We start from the raw sequence: 20,963 nt of genomic DNA, 5'->3' as shown, positions 1-20,963 counted from the left end.
AAATCACACACAGTGTCATCTCTTGCTTTTGTTCCTCTGAAGTTTTATGACCTTCTGCTGGCCAATCACTTTCCATTCAAGAGCAGTGGGTGGCTGATAAAAGCAGAAATATCAGAGCAGTACAGAAGATTCAGAAGAGCACTGCACCCACTGGCTGATCGAAACAACACATCACAGCTGTAGCAGCTTTCAGGGCATTTATCAAGCTTGCAAACTTGAAACAGCCACCGAAGGTAAGCTCATACATTGATTTATAATATGTGCCGTTATCATTTGTCGTTCCTTTTTATTCTAATTGCAAGGTGAGTCACTGGACCTTCATGCAACGGAGGGTTACGTAAGAGTGCAATTAAATCGCAGTATAAAATGTTAGAAACAGATTGTGACTAGACGGAACCAAAGAGAAAACAAGACGACTATGAAAAATGCTACAGCTTATTGGGTGGCAGAAAATCAACGTCAGCTTCAAAACAGCCCGACTGTGGGGTAGTTAAATACAGCATAATGGTTATGTTTTTCATCTTAGTCCGAGGAAGAGAAAGGTGTTGGCTCACGCCATCCTTGTATCTTTATTATTATAATTAGGTACAGATTCTCTGAACAAAGTACACATTGATTCACAGCTAAAATTAGATTGAAATACTTATGTACTTGATTGATTATAGATAGACAAATAGATTGTCAGAGCTGAGAAAGAGAACCCCAAAGTGAAAGCAGGTAATAATGTGTTTTATAGAAATTAGGCAATTGGCAGCATAGGCTGGCAAACGGACATTCTCTTAATAGTACTGAATATAAGCAGGAGATGGCTCGAGACCAGGAAATACAGGTCCGTAGAAGAGAACAGCGAAGGCTAACAGCGGTGGCCATAGACAGGTGTACTCACGGGACCAATCTCAGCGTTCAGTAGCAGGAGAGATGGGCAGAGCACAAGTTAGCACAAACACACAAATGAATGTAGACGAGTAGGCAATGAAGACCAGATGGGGCAAGACAAGACTCGGAGATAGCTAACATCACTATCACGTACAAAGTTAACAAAATGACAGAGGACAAAGGAGAGAAGGGAACTACAAATAGAGAGAAAGAGAGTTGTGGAAACGAAGATACTGAACGCATACGGAGATGAGGAACAGCTGAAAGTGTGTAAGTGAGTGAGTGTGTGTGTGTGTGTGTGTGGCAGCCGGGGAAGAAAGAGAGAGAGGGAAAATACCAGGATCATGACAGATAGATACATTTTGAGAGTTGGATTTTGAAGAGTCTCGGCCCATTTGAACAGACAATGTAAGTCCATGGGATATTTGGGAATTTTGATCAAACTGTAAGTCATATCAGTTAGAAAAGATATCCCAGATAGCAAACTGACATTGAATCAACGTGGAAATATGACATCGAAACAACGTTGATCTGACATTGTTTTGCTCATCGAATTAACGTTGAACCAACGTCAGACATTCTTTCAAAACTAATGGAAAACCAACATGAAATCAACGCGAAGTTTCAACGTTATGAAAGCAAACCAATTTTAGAATTTGAAGAATGCCGCGTCTGACGTTGGTTCAACGTTAATTCGATGAGCAAAATCAACGTTGTTTCAATGTCATGAGAGATGTCGTTTCCACGTTGATTCAATGTCAGTTTGCTGTCTGGGTATAGCATATCATGTCAGAGGGTGTGCAGTGTTTGGTGGTCATAGAGTTGGAAATGCAGACTGATCTCATGAAGTAGCGTGTGTATGACACACCAATTCGTATTTCCATTTTTGGCGTGCTATCAAGACGCATAATCGCTTTTCAGCGTGTTTATGAACGCGGTTGACTTAACGTTATTACTGTAACCCCATCAACCCCATCCTTAAACCTAACCGTCACTGGGGTTAATGGCATTTATGACTGTTCCCTTATCATCCTAGGAAAAAAAAAAGATCGCTCCCCAGATGTAGATCTACATTTTGCTTCGTTTCGCGCGGACATTTGACGGCGTGTACAGACACGCGGACTTTAATGGCGTAGACACACACGCATACACGCGGATAGCTCAAAATGCGTAGAAATAACACGCCACTTGACTCGAAATTGGCGTGTATGTTTACGCATGATGTCATGTTGTGGAAATGATAGATATAGAATAATATTTTTATGCCGATTGGCGGTTTAGTGTTGGTTTGGCGTTTGAGTAACTGGTCGACAAGCAGTAGCTGATGAACTACCATGGCGAGTGTAGCTGTTTAAGGTAAATGGGGACACTAGCGCGCTTATTATAAACAAAAATTTCCCCTGAATTGTTCTAAGAGTTGCTTGTTCACTTTACAGGGGCCAAGATGTGGTTCTCCTGGATTCTGCTCCTGGCGTCTCTCGCAACATCCTCCGCTTCGTCAAGAACACGGGAATGGGCTCAACACGGAGCTTTGATGTTTGCCGATCTCACTCCCCGAGAGATGAACGCCGTGAGAGACTACCTCCACTCCTGCAGCGAGTTGGGCCTCACCTCGGCGAAAGACAAGTCCCTCAAGAAGAACAGCATTTTCCTTATGGAGCTTCATGTTCCGCGCAAACACGAGGCGCTCCGTGCGCTGGACAGAGGACAGGCGAAACCGTCCTGGCAGGCACGTGTTGTGGTACAGTTTGGGAACCAAATGGAGCCGAACGTAACGGAGTTTATCGTTGGCCCCCTGCCTTACCCAAACTCCTACCATTTGAAAACTTATAAGGGCGAGCGCCTCATCCGCTTCGAGTCGAGGCCGATCTCCTCGGTGGAGTACGAGCACCTGAATGGTGTTTTGGAGAAAGTAGCAGCTAAAGCAAACAAGATTCTGCAGGAGAGCACCGGGTTTACTTTCGGCAACTGCACCGACCGCTGCTTGACCTTCTCGGACATCGCTCCTCGAGGTTTAGGGCCAGGAGAGAGGCGTACGTGGATCATGCTGCAGAAGTTTGTGGAGGGCTACTTCATCCACCCCGTGGGCTTCGAGGTCCTCGTTAACCACAAAGACCTGGATCACAATAAGTGGACTGTGGAGAAGGTGTGGTATAACGGACAGTATTTCAATAGCGTGGAGGAACTTGTGGAGAAGTACGAGAAAGGCACGATCTCTAAATTGAAGTTACCGGAGCATGACGAAGAGGATCTTTTCTCTACTTACATTCCCCGTGGACACATGAACACACGGACGAACATCCATGGAGCGAAGCTCGTCGAACCTCAAGGCCGCAGATTTCAGGTGGATCAGAACTTTGTGGAATACGCTGGATGGTCTTTTGCCTATCGGGTTCGCTCTTCGGCTGGGTTGCAGATCTTTGACCTTCGCTTTAACGGGGAAAGAATTGCTTATGAAATCAGCCTGCAAGAAGCCATCGCTTTCTACTCTGGAGATACTCCGGCCGCCATGCAGACCAAATACATTGACGCCGGGTGGGCGATGGGCACCTCGGATTATGAATTGGCACCTGGGATCGACTGTCCAGAAATTGCTCATTTTGTAGACCTTTACCATTACTATGATACGGACAAACCTGTGCGTTACAGAAACGCTCTCTGCATCTTTGAAATGACCACTGCGATTCCTTTGAGAAGACACTTCAATAGCAACTTCCAAGGAGGCTTTAATTTCTACGGAGGCTTGGAAAATCACGTTCTGGTGCTCAGAACCACATCGACCGTGTACAACTACGACTACATCTGGGACTTTGTCTTCTACCAAAATGGCGTGATGGAGTCTAGAGTGAGTGCGACTGGGTACATCCATGCAACGTTCTTCACAGAAAACGGATTGAACTATGGAACCAGGGTTTACAACTATGTACTCGGGAACCTGCACACCCATCTAATTCATTACAAAGTGGACCTTGACATTGCGGGTGAGTTGTTATCGGTGTGCAATCTGAACTCTATTTCTCAATCTGATCTATTTTGTGATCTCTGTGCAAATTACAACACAATAGATGGTACATTGGAGCCGATTGCATAATGTGTTTAACTTAAGAAAGACCCACTCTGTTTTTTTTAACAGGGAGGGACAACAGCTTTGAATCCATTGATCTGAAATATGTTAACTTTACCAACCCCTGGAGCCCAGAACACACCATCCTGCAATCGAAGCTGCATAGGACACAGTATGAAACTGAACGTAGTGCTGCCTTCCGCTTTGGCAAGAAGTTTCCCAAATACCTGCACTTCTACAATCCCAATCAAAACAACAAGTGGGGGCATAAGAAGGGCTATCGAATCCAGTACAACTCACATGGTAACAGTGTTTTGCCCCGGGGCTGGAGGGAAGAAAATGGTATTACTTGGGCAAGGTAGGCTCTCGCAAATTAATGCAAAAGTTTCACAACATTTGTCTATTTGCATTCTGTGGTGACTAGTAAGCAAATCTTCATGATTTTGTTGATTCCAGATACCCACTTGCTGTAACCAGACACAAGGACAGCGAGGTCACCAGCACTAGCATCTACACCCAGAATGACCCGTGGGAGCCTGTTGTTTCCTTTGAGGAATACATTCGCAACAATGAAAACATTGTTAACCAGGTACACAGATTGAGACTTGAAGAATTACTTTACCTCCAGTTGCAAATAGACCTTGCGCAGCTCAAACATGTCCTCACGTGCAATAAAAGTAAACATAGTCAGCGTTTACACAGGTGAATAAATAAAATGTGATGACGATTAACTAGTACCAACTAAAAAAATATTTGAATGACATCAATTTATTATTCCACTGAATTCAGTGTCATAAACAACATCACTGATAGCAGTGTTATTTTAGTATCAATACACTATAATTGTTATTAATATTGTTAATTAGGTTATATATATATATTTTTCATTTAATTTTAGTAATTTGGTTGTCAACAAAATTTCTTGTCAATTTGGTTGATTTTTTTTTATGTCCACAGTTTTTTTTCAGTTTGACTTTTATTTTAGTAATTCAACTTTAATAAAACAAACATTTTGAATGTTACCTTGGCAACTAACTAAAAATACATTAAAGGGGTCATGACATATTTTTTATTTGATCACTTATAATATTCATAAAGTTTTGTGTATAAGTTTCTTTCTAAACTCTGTATTACACTTTGCCTCGTTGAAAAAACAATCTGCTCCTTACAAACATATAATCCTCTGACGTGATTAAAAATAAAAAATCCACTTCTTTCCGAAGCTGAGATCCTTCTGAAATCTTTACAGAGACGCAAACCAGCTGTTTAAACTGAACGATCAAACTCCATTTGTCCTGTTGTCAGCAGATGTAAGAAGCTGAACACACATCTGTATACTCTATCAGTGTAGACAGCAACAGTGATCATAATGGCTTTTTGCTTTTGTCCCGAAGCTCACCAGTTTAGGCAAATATCAGAACAACCTAATACCAGTGGGCGTGGCCTATGGTGCGATGATGTATAACTATTCGTCAATGTCTTCCTATGGAGGCGGGCATATGCAAATGTATTTGTGCGTTCACAGATCCTGCAACATCAAAATGAACCTTTTTTTGGAGCTTTATTAAGTAAATGCTTTTTTTTATAATGAGAAAGTTTTAAGCTATGAAACTTGCAGCATGTTAAATTTTATGTCATAGAATCAAAGCAAGTTTGATTTCTCACACCATGAACCCTTTAAGGTTTTATATCTTATGTTATACAGACTAACAAAAATTTATCTTAATAGTTTTAGTTTAAGATAATATTCCTGATTGGTAATAGCTCAAATACTAGATAAATATAAATATACCAGAATCTAAAATTGCACAATTGACAATTGCATATTTCTTTGCAGGATTTGGTTGCCTGGGTGACGGTGGGATTCCTACACATTCCTCATTCTGAAGACATTCCCAACACAGCGACTCCAGGAAACTCGGTGGGATTCTTCCTACGTCCCTTCAACTTTTTTGACGAGGACCCCTCGCTAGCGTCCCGCAGCACGGTCATCGTGCGGCCCGATGAGAAGGGCCAGCCGAAGGTTCAGAGGTGGACTCCAGAGGTCGTAGGTCACTGTGTCTCAGACAAGCCTTTCTTCTATAACGGCACATACGCTGGTGTCTAAACAGAGGCCGAGCTCGTTTCATGTTGCGTTGGTGTTTTTGTGCTGTAACAGCAGAGTTTATGAATTTAAATGCTAATTGTGTCAAAAATCTGAACAAATCAACGTCAAATTCCATAAATGTTAAGCTTATGAAAACTGTATCTTTGTCTGACATTAAATATTTTCACAATTCAGAAAGGTTTGTGTTTTTCTCTGAAATTGTCCGATTTCAATTCATATACAATCAATTCAGTACTTGATCTGGTCTCCCTGGGCTGAGATAGTGATATCTCAATGGGATTTACCTGGTTAAATAAAGGATAAATAAAATAAATAAATAAAAAGAAAAATACTAAATTATATTTAGCATAAATGTAATATTGATATTTTTAAATATTACTTAAAAAATTTACTAGTGATGATAATAAATCAGTTCAATAATTTTTCATAACACTACTTCACGAGTTTTCGTGTGATACACCTGCTGAAGTGTTTTTGAATGTGAATGTGTAATCATGTCATGTACTGAGGACACTGTGTGTTTATACTGGTCGTCATGGTAACCGCATTGTGAGATGAAGTGAGTACCCTTGAAATCCGTAAGTGAGAGGGATGTATCCATGGACGGGGCTTACCGGCAGAGAACATCCAGGATTCAGGATGCTGTATCCGCAAACGCATGGATCCAGCTGTCCTATATGGGCCGAGCATGAGCGGGAAACAGGCTTCTTACGCAAACAGACTCTCTTCTCTCTGCAAACAGTCCTCCATTCACCTGCAGGGTCTCCCAGGAAACCTACAAGAGGTTTGGAGGGGAAAAGAGCTTCATTTGATACACATGATCAAAATCATACAATAATCAGACTGATTATAATTATTAGTCACATATTTTTATTTGCAAAACAATTTATAAAAATATAAAAATAATGAATTAAATATATATAATTATCTTTATAAAATACAAAAAGAATTGTGTGTATTTGCAACTATACATGGTTAAACTATAAACTACATTCCAACACCAAATTCTATACATGTAGTGTATTTAAATGATCTTACAAGTATATTTTATTTCATAAGCGTACATTATCTTCACATTTATTCTACAATTTTAGTCTAAAAGGAAAATTATTCTTATTAGCTTGTTTCCACCAAAGAATTTTTTTTTTTAGGTAATGGCGACATTTTTATCTCACAATTCAGACTTTTTTCCCTCAAATGCAAGTTATAAAGTCATAATTGTGAGATGCCTGTGAATTTTCCTTAGAATTGGACATTATAATTATTATAAAAAGTCACATTGCGAGATGTAAACAACTGGTAGCGAGACTTTTAGTTTGAAAGACGTCCGCGAATGCTTCAGATTAATACGAGAAAAACGATGTGGTCGGGCGATAAGTCAGTGCCATCATTACCATAAGTATAACGTTATTTTCGTATCTTGTTTCGAAATAAAAAGTCTCTCACTCACCTCAGAAAAACGAACTTTCCTGTCCTGTCAGACGTCACTGTTCAATATTGCGCGCGCAAATCTGGAGGCGCGCGCTATAGACGAATCCGACGAGCGTTCTTGTGTAGGCTGCCATCTTGTGGCGACGCCATTACTGAGCTGTTACACCGGCATAGACATATGCACCGGTATGTAAACAAACCTCGGAGATAAGGTGATAACGCACCCTTGATGACAGCTACAGCCAGGCAGACTTGTTGGGTTGATGATGTTAGACATTGGCCTCCAGTCACAGATGAAGGTACAAACGATCTTACAGATTATTTATGAAAATAGCTTGGCAAGCAAGCTAGGCTAACGTTTGCTACCGAGGAAACTAAAAAAAGATCTGTCCATTTGGCAACAATAAATAAATAAATGAAATCAAATAAACAATTTCATGTTTTTCATTTGTGTCCATTATTTATCTCATTTTTACATAGCAACGGGCAAGGGTAAGGTAACGTTACAGCTAGAAAGTATACACAATATCGACCAATTAGTGTTTTTAAACCATGGAAAGAGGTCAATATAACAGCAGGAGAACAATTATGTCACATAACTTTACATTCAGCTCAGGAAAGCCATTTAATGACCATAGCATGTTAATTGAATAGAAAAAATAACAAGAGAGGAGATTTTGCTGATCACTATATCACACATTTATTATATTTTTTTACTTATGTCATTAAATAATTGTTATTATACGCGAATGTCCGCGTCTTGTACTCGCCCAGGAAATCTGTGTAAACCGTACGGCTCCAGACAGGGGCAGTCGACCCGGGGTATTCACAATGTTTTCTCTTCAAAATTGAAATTTTACTGCCACCATTGAAACAATTTATAACAGAAACTGTTTACCCACTCGACATTATACAAGGGCTAACGTTGTAACGTTAGTGACAGTCGTAAATCGCGGGCTGTTTATTCCAGTGGACGCAAGTTGCAACTAAAACAATAGAAGGCAATGGCGCAACGCTACCCAGCAACAGCTCAGTAATGGCGCCCGCTTACTTCCGGTAGTTTCGCCGGATTCGTCTATTACGTCACTATTTGTGCAAATGAAATCACGAGCATGCAGAAATTGCCAAAACGTATGAATTATGTAACTGCCTGGTGGTGTCGTGTGTTACCTGGGAATGATTTGCATGCAAGTATGATTTTCATTCTATTCTTTAGGATCAGCAGCACCCATTACACTTTGCTAGTATTGTGTATTTGTTAACTATTTTCTGTAACCTAAACCCAAAATACCCCTTTTGATTTCACTTTGTGCTATTTTCTATATTTTTGAGGACGTATCATCTTAATAACTTTATATTATAGGCCTATTTGAATCTAGTTTGGGACTGCTATTTAATAACCATACCTTATACTATTTATTTAAGATATTCTTACAATAATATGTGCATGTTAATTAAAGTGTCTCTGTGTGTTTGTGTGAACCATTTTTGAGAAATAAATGTGAGTCGAGGCTCAATCTCCATGTGAAAGTGTGGGTCCCACAGCCAAACCAGTTGAGAAACCACTGGTATACATCAATATTAGTCTGATTTGTCCTCAGTGGGAGCATGTGTGACTGCCGGTGACCAATAATACATTCTTTTCTATATAACTGTTTGTTCAGAGTTTACAGTGTTAAAGAGGTCTATATGGAGCAGGACAGAGACTGAAACGCAGGGATTCCATTCTTTAAATTCACCATGGCAACAACAACTCACACGTCACATCACAAATGATCCTTACAAAACAAGTTTCTCTCAACACACACACACACTCATGCACACACAAACTATCTTTCACACACACACACGGTCAAATCTAATATTTAGTATTACAGACAACTCTTGAAAAGGGACACATTACACTGAACTACACGTTCATCTTGGTTTGTTGAATTGAATTAGGAAACACTGACATCTAGTGAAAACTCACTGATTTACTAACAGTTTCATCACATCTGTACGTTTATCCTTCTTCATATGCTATACTTTAAGGAAAAAAGTAATAATATTAACAGTCATAATAACTGTAATTTTAATTATACACACCTCTGTGTCAGCTTTATGGCTTCATCGATTGGATGGTAGGTCCTTGCTAATTCAATATATTCATCGTCTTATCTTAATCCTTAAAAGAATAATACAAAAACTGCAAGTTTTTAAAAAAAAAAATTTTTTAAACAAATGTAGCATTTTGTGCTCAGGGAACCTCCACACTGTAAAAAAATGATTTTTTGGTGAAGTAAATACTAGTGAAAAAACCCAATGTAATTTACTTGAAAAAGTTAGTTCAGGCAAGAATTTAAAAAACTAAGTAAACTCCATATCAATACTTAATTCAAGCGAGTATAAATGAAAGTGTAAATATCAACTCAATAAAATTAAGTAAACATTACTCAACTTTTCTGATACTGGGGTTCCCATCATGCACTGGACCTTGAATAATTAATGAAGCTCATTTTTCACTGGTTTCCAGCTGTATTTACACTGTTTTTATCATTTTTTTGACACAAAATTGCCATTTTGTGACATTTCGAGTAAATTTTTTGCTCAAAACGACACATTCAAACACAAAAATGATCCATCAAATGCCGTTGTGTATTGTCTACCAAGTATTGACATTCACATAAGTTTGCATTCACATAAGGCTTAATGTCTGACATGATGTATATATAAATTATACGTTTATAAATGATATAAATTTATATGTATAAAAAAATTCAAGATTATTGTTTTAGTGAAATGCAATACAAAGGCAAGGGAAATCAGTATTAATCAACCTTTAACAAGCCGAGTTAAAATTACTTATTTTTTGTAAAGTTGACTTAATTCCATATTCCAAGTAAATTAAACTTAAAGATTTCTAATTAAAGCTACTGATGAATATGTTTAGGTTTTTACTTGGCAAATCTTTGTAAATTTACTAGCATTTTCTGAGTGAGATCGTTTAGCAAGGTTTTTTCAAGTAAATCCTACTCCAATTTTTTTACAGTGCAGGTTCCCTCTATGACTTCATAAATAAATAAAATAAAAAAACATGTACAATTATTTAAAAAAAAATAAAAAAACAAGTCAATAATGATGATATTATCAAGCTTTATTCATAGAAGTATTCATCGTCTTTTTGCAAGAGCTCATAAAGAGATGATACATATGGATATGAGTATATAGAGTGTTTTAGGCATTAGTAGAAAGGATTACAGAACTCTGCGGTTTACAAGTACAGTGTTTTTTAGGCTAAACATCATCATCATCCCAGATTACAGCATCATGAGGCAGAAAACTCAAAGAGGACTCGTGTGTGTCAGCGCTCTGATCATTCAGAAAGAGCAAGTGTATTAGAGGACATCACAGCTTCTCGCACGTCTATTTTCTCCAGTTGTTTCTTTACACTTTCGTACCGTATTTCCCACTGATCCTCAGAGAGAGAGGAAGGATTGACCTCCAGAAACTTGTAGGCATCTCTGGTCTGGAGCTTAAAGATGGCAGATGCTCTTTGACAGCCTGCACCAAAACGGCTCCAAGCCTGTGGAATTAAAGCATTTACACGTCACATTAGACGAAACCTTAGTAAAGCCTGGACATTTAGGAGGGTACAAAACAAGCCTTCCCACAGGTATAAAAAAGAGAAGAATATATTTATATATGTAATATCTCACTGGAAATGTTCTTGTGATCATGTGAACGTGAATCTTACCTCTGTGGCCACTTCGATTGTGTAAAAAAATGTATCTTTTAGTTCGACAAGATCTTCTCCGACAAACGTTTTCTGTTCCAGGTTGACCAGCATTTTACCAACTTTCTCCCAGAAGTCTTTGAGCTGAATCAGAATTGTCTGAATTTGTGACAAGCTTTCCTGAACTTGATTTAGATGGACGGGGTCGGGTATGGAGCCTGCAGAGGGGAAATAAAGGTTTCAACAAGCCCCGTCTTAAACTAGACCTGAATCTTGGCACATTCTTAAGCATGACTTGTCAGGTAAGTTTACTTTAAACATGAAATAAAACAGACTCACTCCGGTTAAAACTGGCTCTGGCAGCCTTCATCTGCCAGTCAATGATCTGGAGTTCGACCTCCCACTGCTTCCGTTTCAGATCAGTCTTATTCGAGATGAGGACATTCAGTTCAGCTTCAAGAGCCTTTATATGTTCAGCTTGGCCAGGATTCTTTATAGCATTATAAATGCCTTGAACAAGTGGCCCGATGAACGGAACGAATGCAGCGAAGAAGCCGAGGCCTTTGCTTGTTTTAGAGATGGACCTGGCAAAATCTTGAATCTCTTGAGTTTTGCTGCTTATCTTATTCTCATTATCAGCAAGCTCTGCTGTGGTTTTCTGGAGTTTTGATTTCCAATCATTCAGAGTTATTTCAATCTCCTTCAACTCTTGGTCTTGTGCTGTAATATTTTTATCTGTCTTATCTTTTTCCTTGACAACATCACTGGTGGCCGATACTACATCTTTGTTGTGTAAATCATACCTATACAATGTTGAAGAAATGTTGCGCTGAAATTAGCATTTTATAACAATGTAACTAGTGCAAAAGTTTCGTAAAAAAATATGTTTTGCCTGATTATAGCAGTGGCGTGTGAAAGAAAATTTCATTTTAAAATATGTTTTCATGAGGAAAATAGTCTTACTTTTCCACTATCTCTTTCACATCAGTGATAATGTCTGTGATCCAGGATTGTGCTTTTTTTAGTAATTTGACCGCCAAAGTCGGCTTATTCCTCTCCACGGCTGTCTTCAAGATGGGAAACAGCAACTGAACCAGGTTTTCACTGGTAAAAATACACTAGAATTAAGAGACAAGTATCTTAGAATTTACAGTCACACTGATTCAGAACTCTTATTGCCTGTATTTGTACAGTGAACCTTTCTGAAATGCTGATCCTAATGCTGCTGCTGCTGCGTTAAATATTATGCTTTAAAGACTCCTAATTTTGTCTTGGAGGACTGTTTTACATGCATCAAAAGTAAGAAAACAGCTTCATTTTCTCATTATATTCATTGTACATCACCACATTTTTCAATGAATCTCTGAAACGACTCGATGGATGGATACTTTCAACATGGTCGCTTCAGAGGAGCCGAACAGAAGCCGTGTTTCCACCGCGCGACTCCTGATGATCCTCTCCAGGCTGGGGAACTTGGCCAGGCACAGGTAAGAGAGATGGTAGAGAAGCGCCGTCTTTTGGGCAGCCGGGAGAAGATCTTGTACAAACTCCGCGCTCCACTGGGACACAGCCACTGGTGAAATAACATTGTATATTGCAGACTGAAAATATCACACATTTATGGCTGGTATTGTTTTCAAATCTGTTTGATGAAATAAGATGATACTTGCTTTTGCTATCAGCCATCCTTAGTAGTTTCGAGTTTCTCTTGACGCAGAACAGTTTTGTTTGGTAAAACTCGCTTACCTTTGCTTTACCAAAGTGATTTGGAGAACAAGATATCTGGTCCTTTTATACTAAAGCTACTGAATGACGATCCTGCTGCCTCCACCCTAAGAGAGAATAATTTCCCAAGAAACTGAATTTGAACTTCCGTTTTTTTGGGGGCCTCTTGAGTAACGGAGGTTTATGTGGTGTGGGTTCATTTGCGGTTTCGTTAATGGTAAGCACGATTGCTTAAATCTACAGGCAATCTTATAATAACCATATCAATCTTGACCACAGTTTGAATTAACTCACTAGTACACAGCTTAAATATGTGACCCTGGATCACAAAGGCAGCCACATGGGTCAATTTTTGGGAAATTAAGCTGAATACATCAATTTGTTCAGCTTTCAGTTGATGTATGGTTTGTTAAGATATTTGGTAAAACTTTAGAATACTGTATCTTACTTACTACAGAATTAATAAGGAATTATTGACGAACTAATAGGTAATTCTTCATTAACTACTTCTTCACTACTGTTAACTACTAAGGAAGATGTGTTAACTTATCAGTATGTAATATAATTTTAATAATTTTAACTAATGAATTCTGTCATACCTCCTGAAGAACTACTACTAATTATCTACTAATTAAGGTTAAACAAAAAAAATCACTAAGAAGTAACTACTGAACAGTCATACAAAACTAACCTCAGATTATTTGTATATTTTATATACAGTACTGTGTGTGTCTGTTTTCCTCAGCATAGAATGCCATTGAGTAAATTCATGTATTTGAGGCAACGACTGAGGGAAACTGAAAATATAGGGAACTTATTAGTAATTAATAAATAAGTATCAAATAATTCTGCAGGAATTAGGCTACTTATAATCTGAAACAGTCTTCTAAAGTGAAAATATAAGGAACTTATTAGTAATTAATAAATAACTTTTAAATAGTTCTTCAGGGATTACTTAGAAGCTGGAACAGTATACAATACAGGGAACCCATTAGTAATAATTAATAAATAATTATCAAATAATTATCTGGGAATTAGGTTACTTATAACCTGAAACAGTCTTCTAAAGTAAAAATATAAGGAACTTATTAGTAATTAATAAATAATTATTAAATAGTCCTTCAGCAATTTCTTAGAACCTGAAACAGTATTCTAAAGTGACAATATAGGGAACCCATTAGTAATTAATAAAGAATTACCACATCCTCCTGACTCAATTCAAACTTACTGTATGTGTGTGTATATATATATATATATATATATATATATATATATATATATATATACATATATACACTCTCAGAAAAAAAAGGTACAAAAACTGTCACTGGGGCTGTACCTTTTCAAAAGGTAGACTTTTGTATCCAAAAGCTACATATTGGTACCTTAGTGGTACATATTAGCACCTGAAATGTACATATTAGCTCATGAAATGGACATATTATCACCTAAAATGTTCATATTGCCACCTAAAATGGACATATTAGCTGATGAAATGGAAATATTACCACCTAAAATGCACATAGCTCATAAAATGGACGTATTATCACCTAAAATGTACATATTACCCCGTAAAATGGACATATTAGCTCATGAAATGGACATATTAGCATCTAAAATGTACATATTAGCACATAAAATGTACATACCGGTATTAGCACCTAAAATGTACATATTATCACATAAAATGGACAAAAGTTTACCTTTTGAAAAGGTACAGCCCCAGTGACAGCTTTTGTACCTTTTTTTCTGAGAGTGTAGCCTATACAGTATATATTAACGTAATCATCTAAACTTTTGTAAAATACATGACAATTACTTGTTTAAATGATATCTTCCTTTATTTCAGATGAGAACATTTTTTAATATAGCAAAATTTTTATTTCGTTTTAACATGTATTATACTGTTTACGTTTAAACTCATTTAACAAACATTTTAGAATTAAAAAAAATACTTGACTCCATAACCTGCCCATAACAGTCAAGTCAAGTTTATATAGCGCTTTTTACAATAGAAATTGTTTTGAACCCCATGAACCCCAACTAAGCAAGCCAAAATGGCGACAAAGGCGAAGAGAGGCGAAAAAGGCAATGAACGCATTGGACAGACTGATCTCATGAAGTAGCGTGTGTATGACACGCCAATTCGTATTTCTATTTTTGGCGTGCTATCAAGACGCATAATCGCTTTTCAGCGTGTTTATGAATGCGGTGACTTAACGTTACATTACTGTATATATAAACTTGACTTACCTCAACCCCGTCCCTAAACCTAACCGTCACTGGGGTTAATGGCATTTATGACTGGACATTTGACGGCGTGTACAGACACGCGTAATGACGCGAACGTTAATGGCGTAGACATACACGCGGATAGCACAAAATGCGTAGAGATAACACGCCACCTGACTCGAAAGTGGCGTGTATGTTTACGCAAAAGTCATGATGTCATGTTGGAATGGAGAAAAAAACCTTGGGAGAACCCAGGCTCGGTGTATGTGGCGACCGCGATATTGCCAGAACTTGAATGGTGCAAAAGAAGTTTAAAATGTATAAGAACTAAGTATGATGATAAGGTGTAATATACATGATATGTTTTTGCTTATTTGCAGATCATAGCCTATAGGTAAATGTCTGCACTTATCTTTCTTCGTGCTGAAGAATGACAAACTGACTACTGTGTATGACTGTTAATTAGTAGTTACTTACTTATTTTTCTTGAACCTTAATTATAGATATTTAGTAGTAGTTCTTCAGGAGGTATGACAGAATTCATAAGCTATTGATTAACTAACTGATACTAAACACAATCATACAATTATATTACTGATTAGTTAACACATCTTCCTTAGTAGTTAACAGTAGTGACTTAAGTGTTAATAAAGAATTACATATTAGTTCTTCATTAATTCCTTATTAGTTATGCAGTAAGTAAGATACGGTATTCTAAAGTGTTACCAGATATTTGGCAAAACATTGAGAAAATCTCTTTAAAGTTGTCCATTGATGTTCATGATTGTGCTGCATTCACTCACAAAAATAAATGTTTTCTATTTAGTTACAAAATATCTTCATGGAACATGATCTTTACTTAACATCCTAATGATTTTTGGCATAAAAGAAAAATTAATCATTTTGACCCATACCACACCCGTGCGACGTGACTGGTTTAGTGATCCAGGGTCTCATGGGGACAACACTCAGTTGCAATCACTTTGCATGTTCCTCCTGAGGAACAGTTGATCAAGAGTTAATCGATTTTGTAAAACAACCTTCCTCATTTCATCCATTTCCTCTGCAAAGATAGTTTTAGCTGCGGCCTCAAAAAAATGGGACCAACCATTTTTCAGTTTCAGAGATTGAACGCTTTGATTAAATTGTCTCGCATAATCCTCTGATTGCCAGTAGAAGATACGCCAAACAGCATCTACAGTACCTTCCCATCCTGAGCGTTGTTCCCATAAACAAGATATGTGCCATTCGGAGCAATGAGTGTTTCGTTTGTCGTTGTTTGAAAATTAAAATTTGAAATGCTTTTCTGGCTTAGCTTTCACTACACTGTTTCTTTCACTACACCAGGAAGAATTCCCTTCAGATTGAACATAAAGAGCCAACTGATCTGAATCACTGTTGAATGCCATGAAGTATAATGTGGACGAGAACCACTTCTGTAGTGACAAACACTGCTTGTAATCAACACACCTGTAAGGATTTGATGTCACCAATGTTTTATTTCAACTGTGCATTCGGCACCAGAGAAGTGATCAGTAAGGAAACCAACACCGTTAAGAAAAGCCTCATGTTCATTTGGTGCATATCCTTCAGTGTGATAGTTGAGAATTGTCCACAGGCCTGGCTTTAATTTAGATACAGGCTAAAAATGTTTAGGGCTGCTATTATACCCACAAGAGCGGCATTTCGGTCTAGATTCAGGCAAAACACCCTGAAAACAAATGAAACTAACCGTACATGACGACTTTCCCTGCTGGAAATAACTACTGATTTTTTTTAAGAATCTTCTGAAATTTGGGTATGATTGAAACGGTCGGGGGTAGTTTTTTTTGTTTTTTGTATTTATGTCTTGCTCTGATTGGTTAATTGTCTTGTTTGTGCACAGGTGTCCCTTGATTAGTCCTTGTGTGTAGTGTATCTAAAAGCCCTCATGTTTGCCATGTTCCCTTGTCTAGTATTGTCCCACTGTTGGTGAGGTCATGTCCTTTGTTTTATGCTAAGCAATGTCAAGCCAAGTATTTGTTTTTGTGTTTAGTCCATGCTCATGTTAAGCCTCTGGGGTTCTTCGGGTCAATAATGACCCGAAGCGTTTAAATAAAAAAATGTTAAAAATCGTAGCTTCATAGGAATGGTCCGAAACTTGGTGACTTATGAACACCCAAAAAAATTGGGGACAGGATTTGAAAAGTCTAAGTGGTCGTAAAAAAAAAAAGTCACAATCAGGACAAAAAAATGACCCGCATAGGAAATGAATGGGAAATTGGCAAAAATGTGAAAATACTGAGTTTTTTTGTGCGTACAATGTACAAATCAGCCACGATCTTGGAAAAAAAGCACACAACAGTGAAGGGGTGAATCTATAAAACATCAAGAGTGCAAAACAGACACATCCACACACACACACAAACACAAAAAATTCAGATTATACATGCGTTTTGCATTTTTAAAAAGCTCAGTTTGTCCACGAGATGGCATCCATCTAATTTCAAAAATTGCTTTTATGAAGCCTAGGCTTGACTCTAAAATGAAATACAGCTTTAAAAAAAAAATATATATTTTTTAAAATATTTTTTTCTATTATATTCAATGGGGGAAAATTTGGTCATGATTATTGCATTAATACTACTACTAATTTTTTTTTTTTTTGAAATTTTCTCAAAACACCAAAAAAGAAAAGAAAAAATATTATAAAAAACAAGTAAAAAAAAAAAATTATGATTTTCTTTTTTAAATATGAATCCCGCCCTTTGGGTCAATTTTGACCCGAAGGTCCCGAAGAACCCCAGAGGGTTAATAAACTGCACGTGGGTTCTTCTGCAAACTTGCCTCCATCGGGTTTCACTACATCTTTTAAAAATACATTATTTAAAATCTTTAAGTTGTAGTATATTTAAGGCTACATTTGAGTATATATTATAAGTTTTCTTGGAATTCACTTCATCACATGGACATTACTTTCAGAAAGTGTTAAGATTTTTTTTTAATGTATGCAGTGTAGAATTGCCTATTGTGATTCAAGTCTAAATAATATGTTTAATAAGTTCACACGTGCAGAGAAGAAGAATCACGTAACATAATAGATTTCTAAACCGTACCTTCGGTTTTTCAATACATTGCCACATATTTCATAATCCGTGCACACTTCGGTTGTTTAGTAATATTCAGTTCCTGTGAAAATTTGTGAAAATCTCTTCCAGTAGGTGAAGTTTTCATAAGACCTGATACACAACAATAGTGCTGTTAGATTATGAATGCATGGTTATTAATATTTGGATGTAATATTCAGTCCTGTGAAAAACTGTGCCAGGTAATGGAGTATACACAGGTGATGTGTAATAATAAACTCCACCTGGAACAGTTTCAACAGGAACTGATCACATCCAAATATTAATAACCACACATTCATAATCTCACAGCACTATTGTTGTGTAATCAGGTCTTGTGAAAACTTCACCTACTGGAACAGATTTTCACAAATGTTCACAGAAACTGAATATTACAAAACACAGGCTCAGTTTTGCAAACTGTACTTTAGGAAACTGTAACTGTTCATTTTAGTAATCTAGTCTAGAACAAGAACAAGCTCCCAATTCTGTTTCTGTATATTGTTTTATTTGTGTATTGTGTAATTTCAAATACTGTCTTCCTCTTTTAACTTGTTTGACTTGGTTGCCTCTATTTGCAGGTACTGAGAATTTTGACTGTTCAATCTCTGCCATAATTGTTATTACCAGAGCCCGTCTACTACGGAGAGCCTTGGCACCATAGATATCTCTATAAAGGCTAGATATCTCGTCCACGCTGCTGGCCAATGGAGGTCGACGTCTACACCTGGCGGCCATCTTGTCACAGGCAGCTCGCTCACTCGTAACATTGTGTTAATGGCACATGTTCTATTTAAATGACCATAACTTGCTCAATTTTATACCGATTTTCAAACGGTTTGTTTTGTTATAAACGTCAGAGATGTAGTTATGACACTGCATACTTATGAATAAAAAGTGTATAAAAAATAATCATCCAGATAATTATAGCCACGTTAATAACGTTTGTAAGAAACCAAACCGTTTGTAAATCCGTCAAGATTTCAACGAGATAAGAGTATTTGTGTTCGTGCTGACCACTCATCTTACATCAGCTTATCTGTGACAAGATGGCCGTCGGTGATGACGACAGAAACTCCGCCTTAAGACTTCTAGCCTTTATATAGATATCTATGCTTGGCACCATAGATATCTATATAAAGGCTAGATGTGTTACGGTGGAGTTTCCATCGTCATCACCATAGAAGCATGTTAATCTGCCAGTCATGGGTCTTTCATGTGTATACTTTCCTCGTGTTTTGCAATTAGAATATAATGATGCATTTAAAAGTAATGGCTAAACGTATCCTTACAAAAGTTCACAATGCTGCTGCAGATGCAATATAATGTGGAGAACAGTGAATAAATTAATTTTCGTCAGATCAGATCGTGTTAATTAATCACTCAAACCTCTTTATCTAAACCTCTCAACATAACCGCGGGACTCGCGCGTCCTCCGTGTCTGTAGTTTTTTTTTTTTTAACACTTTTTACTCGTGTTTGTAGTTCTAACCGAATCCTCGTCCAACGCGCAAAGGGTTGTGGGCAATATCAGCCGTTAGAGTGTGCATCGATCTACACTTCGGATTCTGACCGGAAAAAGTAGACAATTTTAACATACTTCGGTTTGGGACGCACTAATTCTATTTTCGAATACTATTTAGGACGGATAGTATGCGAATTGGGACGCAGCAAATGTTGTATCGTACATATCAACGATAAACTCAGAGAAAACGGAAACTTCTGGATGATCTCTTTTTTTATTAGGAGTAGGACTCATCTCTATAGACACACACACACACACACACACACACACACACACAGCTTTCTTCTCTGCTTTGAACGGTGCCGTGCTAGCGCCCACAAACACAGTGCGCCACCGCCCCCTTCTGGACAAATCCGATACCACCCTGAACAAACAACAACTTTGTATGTCCTAATTATTACCTTTTATGACATCATTTTTAATTTGTCATAATTATTATTTATTATATTAATCAATAATTATTTTATCAGAATTTTGCCCTTTTTAAGTCATTTTTGTCAGAATTTGTCACTTTTAAGTCAGAATTTCACAAATGTTATGTAATAATTTTGACTTCTAGAATTTAGTCAGAATTTCAACTTTTTAATTAACAATTATATTTTTTTTCCAGTCATAAGTTTGGCTTTTTATATCATAATTAAAGTATTGAGAAATGTTCTCACCCTGATCAAATGTTTTGAATGGTAGTGTATTACTTTCCACAAAAATATGAAGAAGCACAAATGTTTTCAACACTGATGATAATCATAACTGTTTCTTGAGCATCAGATCCTCATATTAGAGTGATTTCTGGAGGATCATGTGACTCTGAAGACTGGAGTAATGATGCTGAACATCACAGGAATAAATTACACTGTATATTCACATAGACAACAGATGATTTACACTAGAATAATATTTCACAATTTTACTGTATTTTTGATCAAATACTGCAGCCTTGGTGAGCAGAAGACACTTTTTCAAACACACACACAAATAATCATTATTCAAAAATGGCTAACTTTTGCTACTGTATTATTAATGTATTACTCTATTTGTCTTTAATGTGTTCATTGATCATTATGATTTCAGAAACACGTTTCTGCTGTCTCTTGTGTCTTTACAGTGATTGTTTGGCGTCATATAACACACACACACACACACACACACACACACACACACACTCTTTCTCTCTCTCTGACTGAC

The 20,963-nt window shown here is 37.3% G+C and overlaps 2 protein-coding genes across 2 annotated transcripts; one reads left to right on the top strand and one right to left on the bottom strand.

Annotated features, from left to right (window-relative positions):
* The first annotated feature begins 116 nt into the window (after positions 1-116).
* Positions 117-6,224, top strand: LOC120467774 (diamine oxidase [copper-containing]). Its single transcript, XM_039656264.2, has 5 exons — positions 117-233; positions 2,313-3,857; positions 4,010-4,298; positions 4,397-4,529; positions 5,778-6,224. Exons 2-5 carry the CDS (start codon positions 2,321-2,323, stop codon positions 6,045-6,047), a joined length of 2,229 nt encoding a protein of 742 aa, XP_039512198.2. The 5' UTR covers positions 117-233; positions 2,313-2,320; the 3' UTR covers positions 6,048-6,224.
* A 4,439-nt stretch (positions 6,225-10,663) lies between these two features.
* Positions 10,664-12,968, bottom strand: LOC120467832 (uncharacterized). Its single transcript, XM_089125747.1, has 6 exons — positions 12,864-12,968; positions 12,582-12,766; positions 12,157-12,311; positions 11,533-11,996; positions 11,215-11,411; positions 10,664-11,043 (listed from the first exon to the last, which is right to left on the bottom strand). Exons 1-6 carry the CDS (start codon positions 12,877-12,879, stop codon positions 10,834-10,836), a joined length of 1,227 nt encoding a protein of 408 aa, XP_088981873.1. The 5' UTR covers positions 12,880-12,968; the 3' UTR covers positions 10,664-10,833.
* Positions 12,969-20,963: the final 7,995 nt, after the last annotated feature.

This window comes from Pimephales promelas, chromosome 22 (genome assembly GCF_988280905.1).
Source record: "Pimephales promelas chromosome 22, fPimPro1.hap1.1, whole genome shotgun sequence".
NCBI classification, from domain to species: Eukaryota; Metazoa; Chordata; class Actinopteri; order Cypriniformes; family Leuciscidae; genus Pimephales; species Pimephales promelas.
Note: the sequence above shows the minus strand (reverse complement) of the source record. Positions and strands in the feature narration are given on the sequence as shown.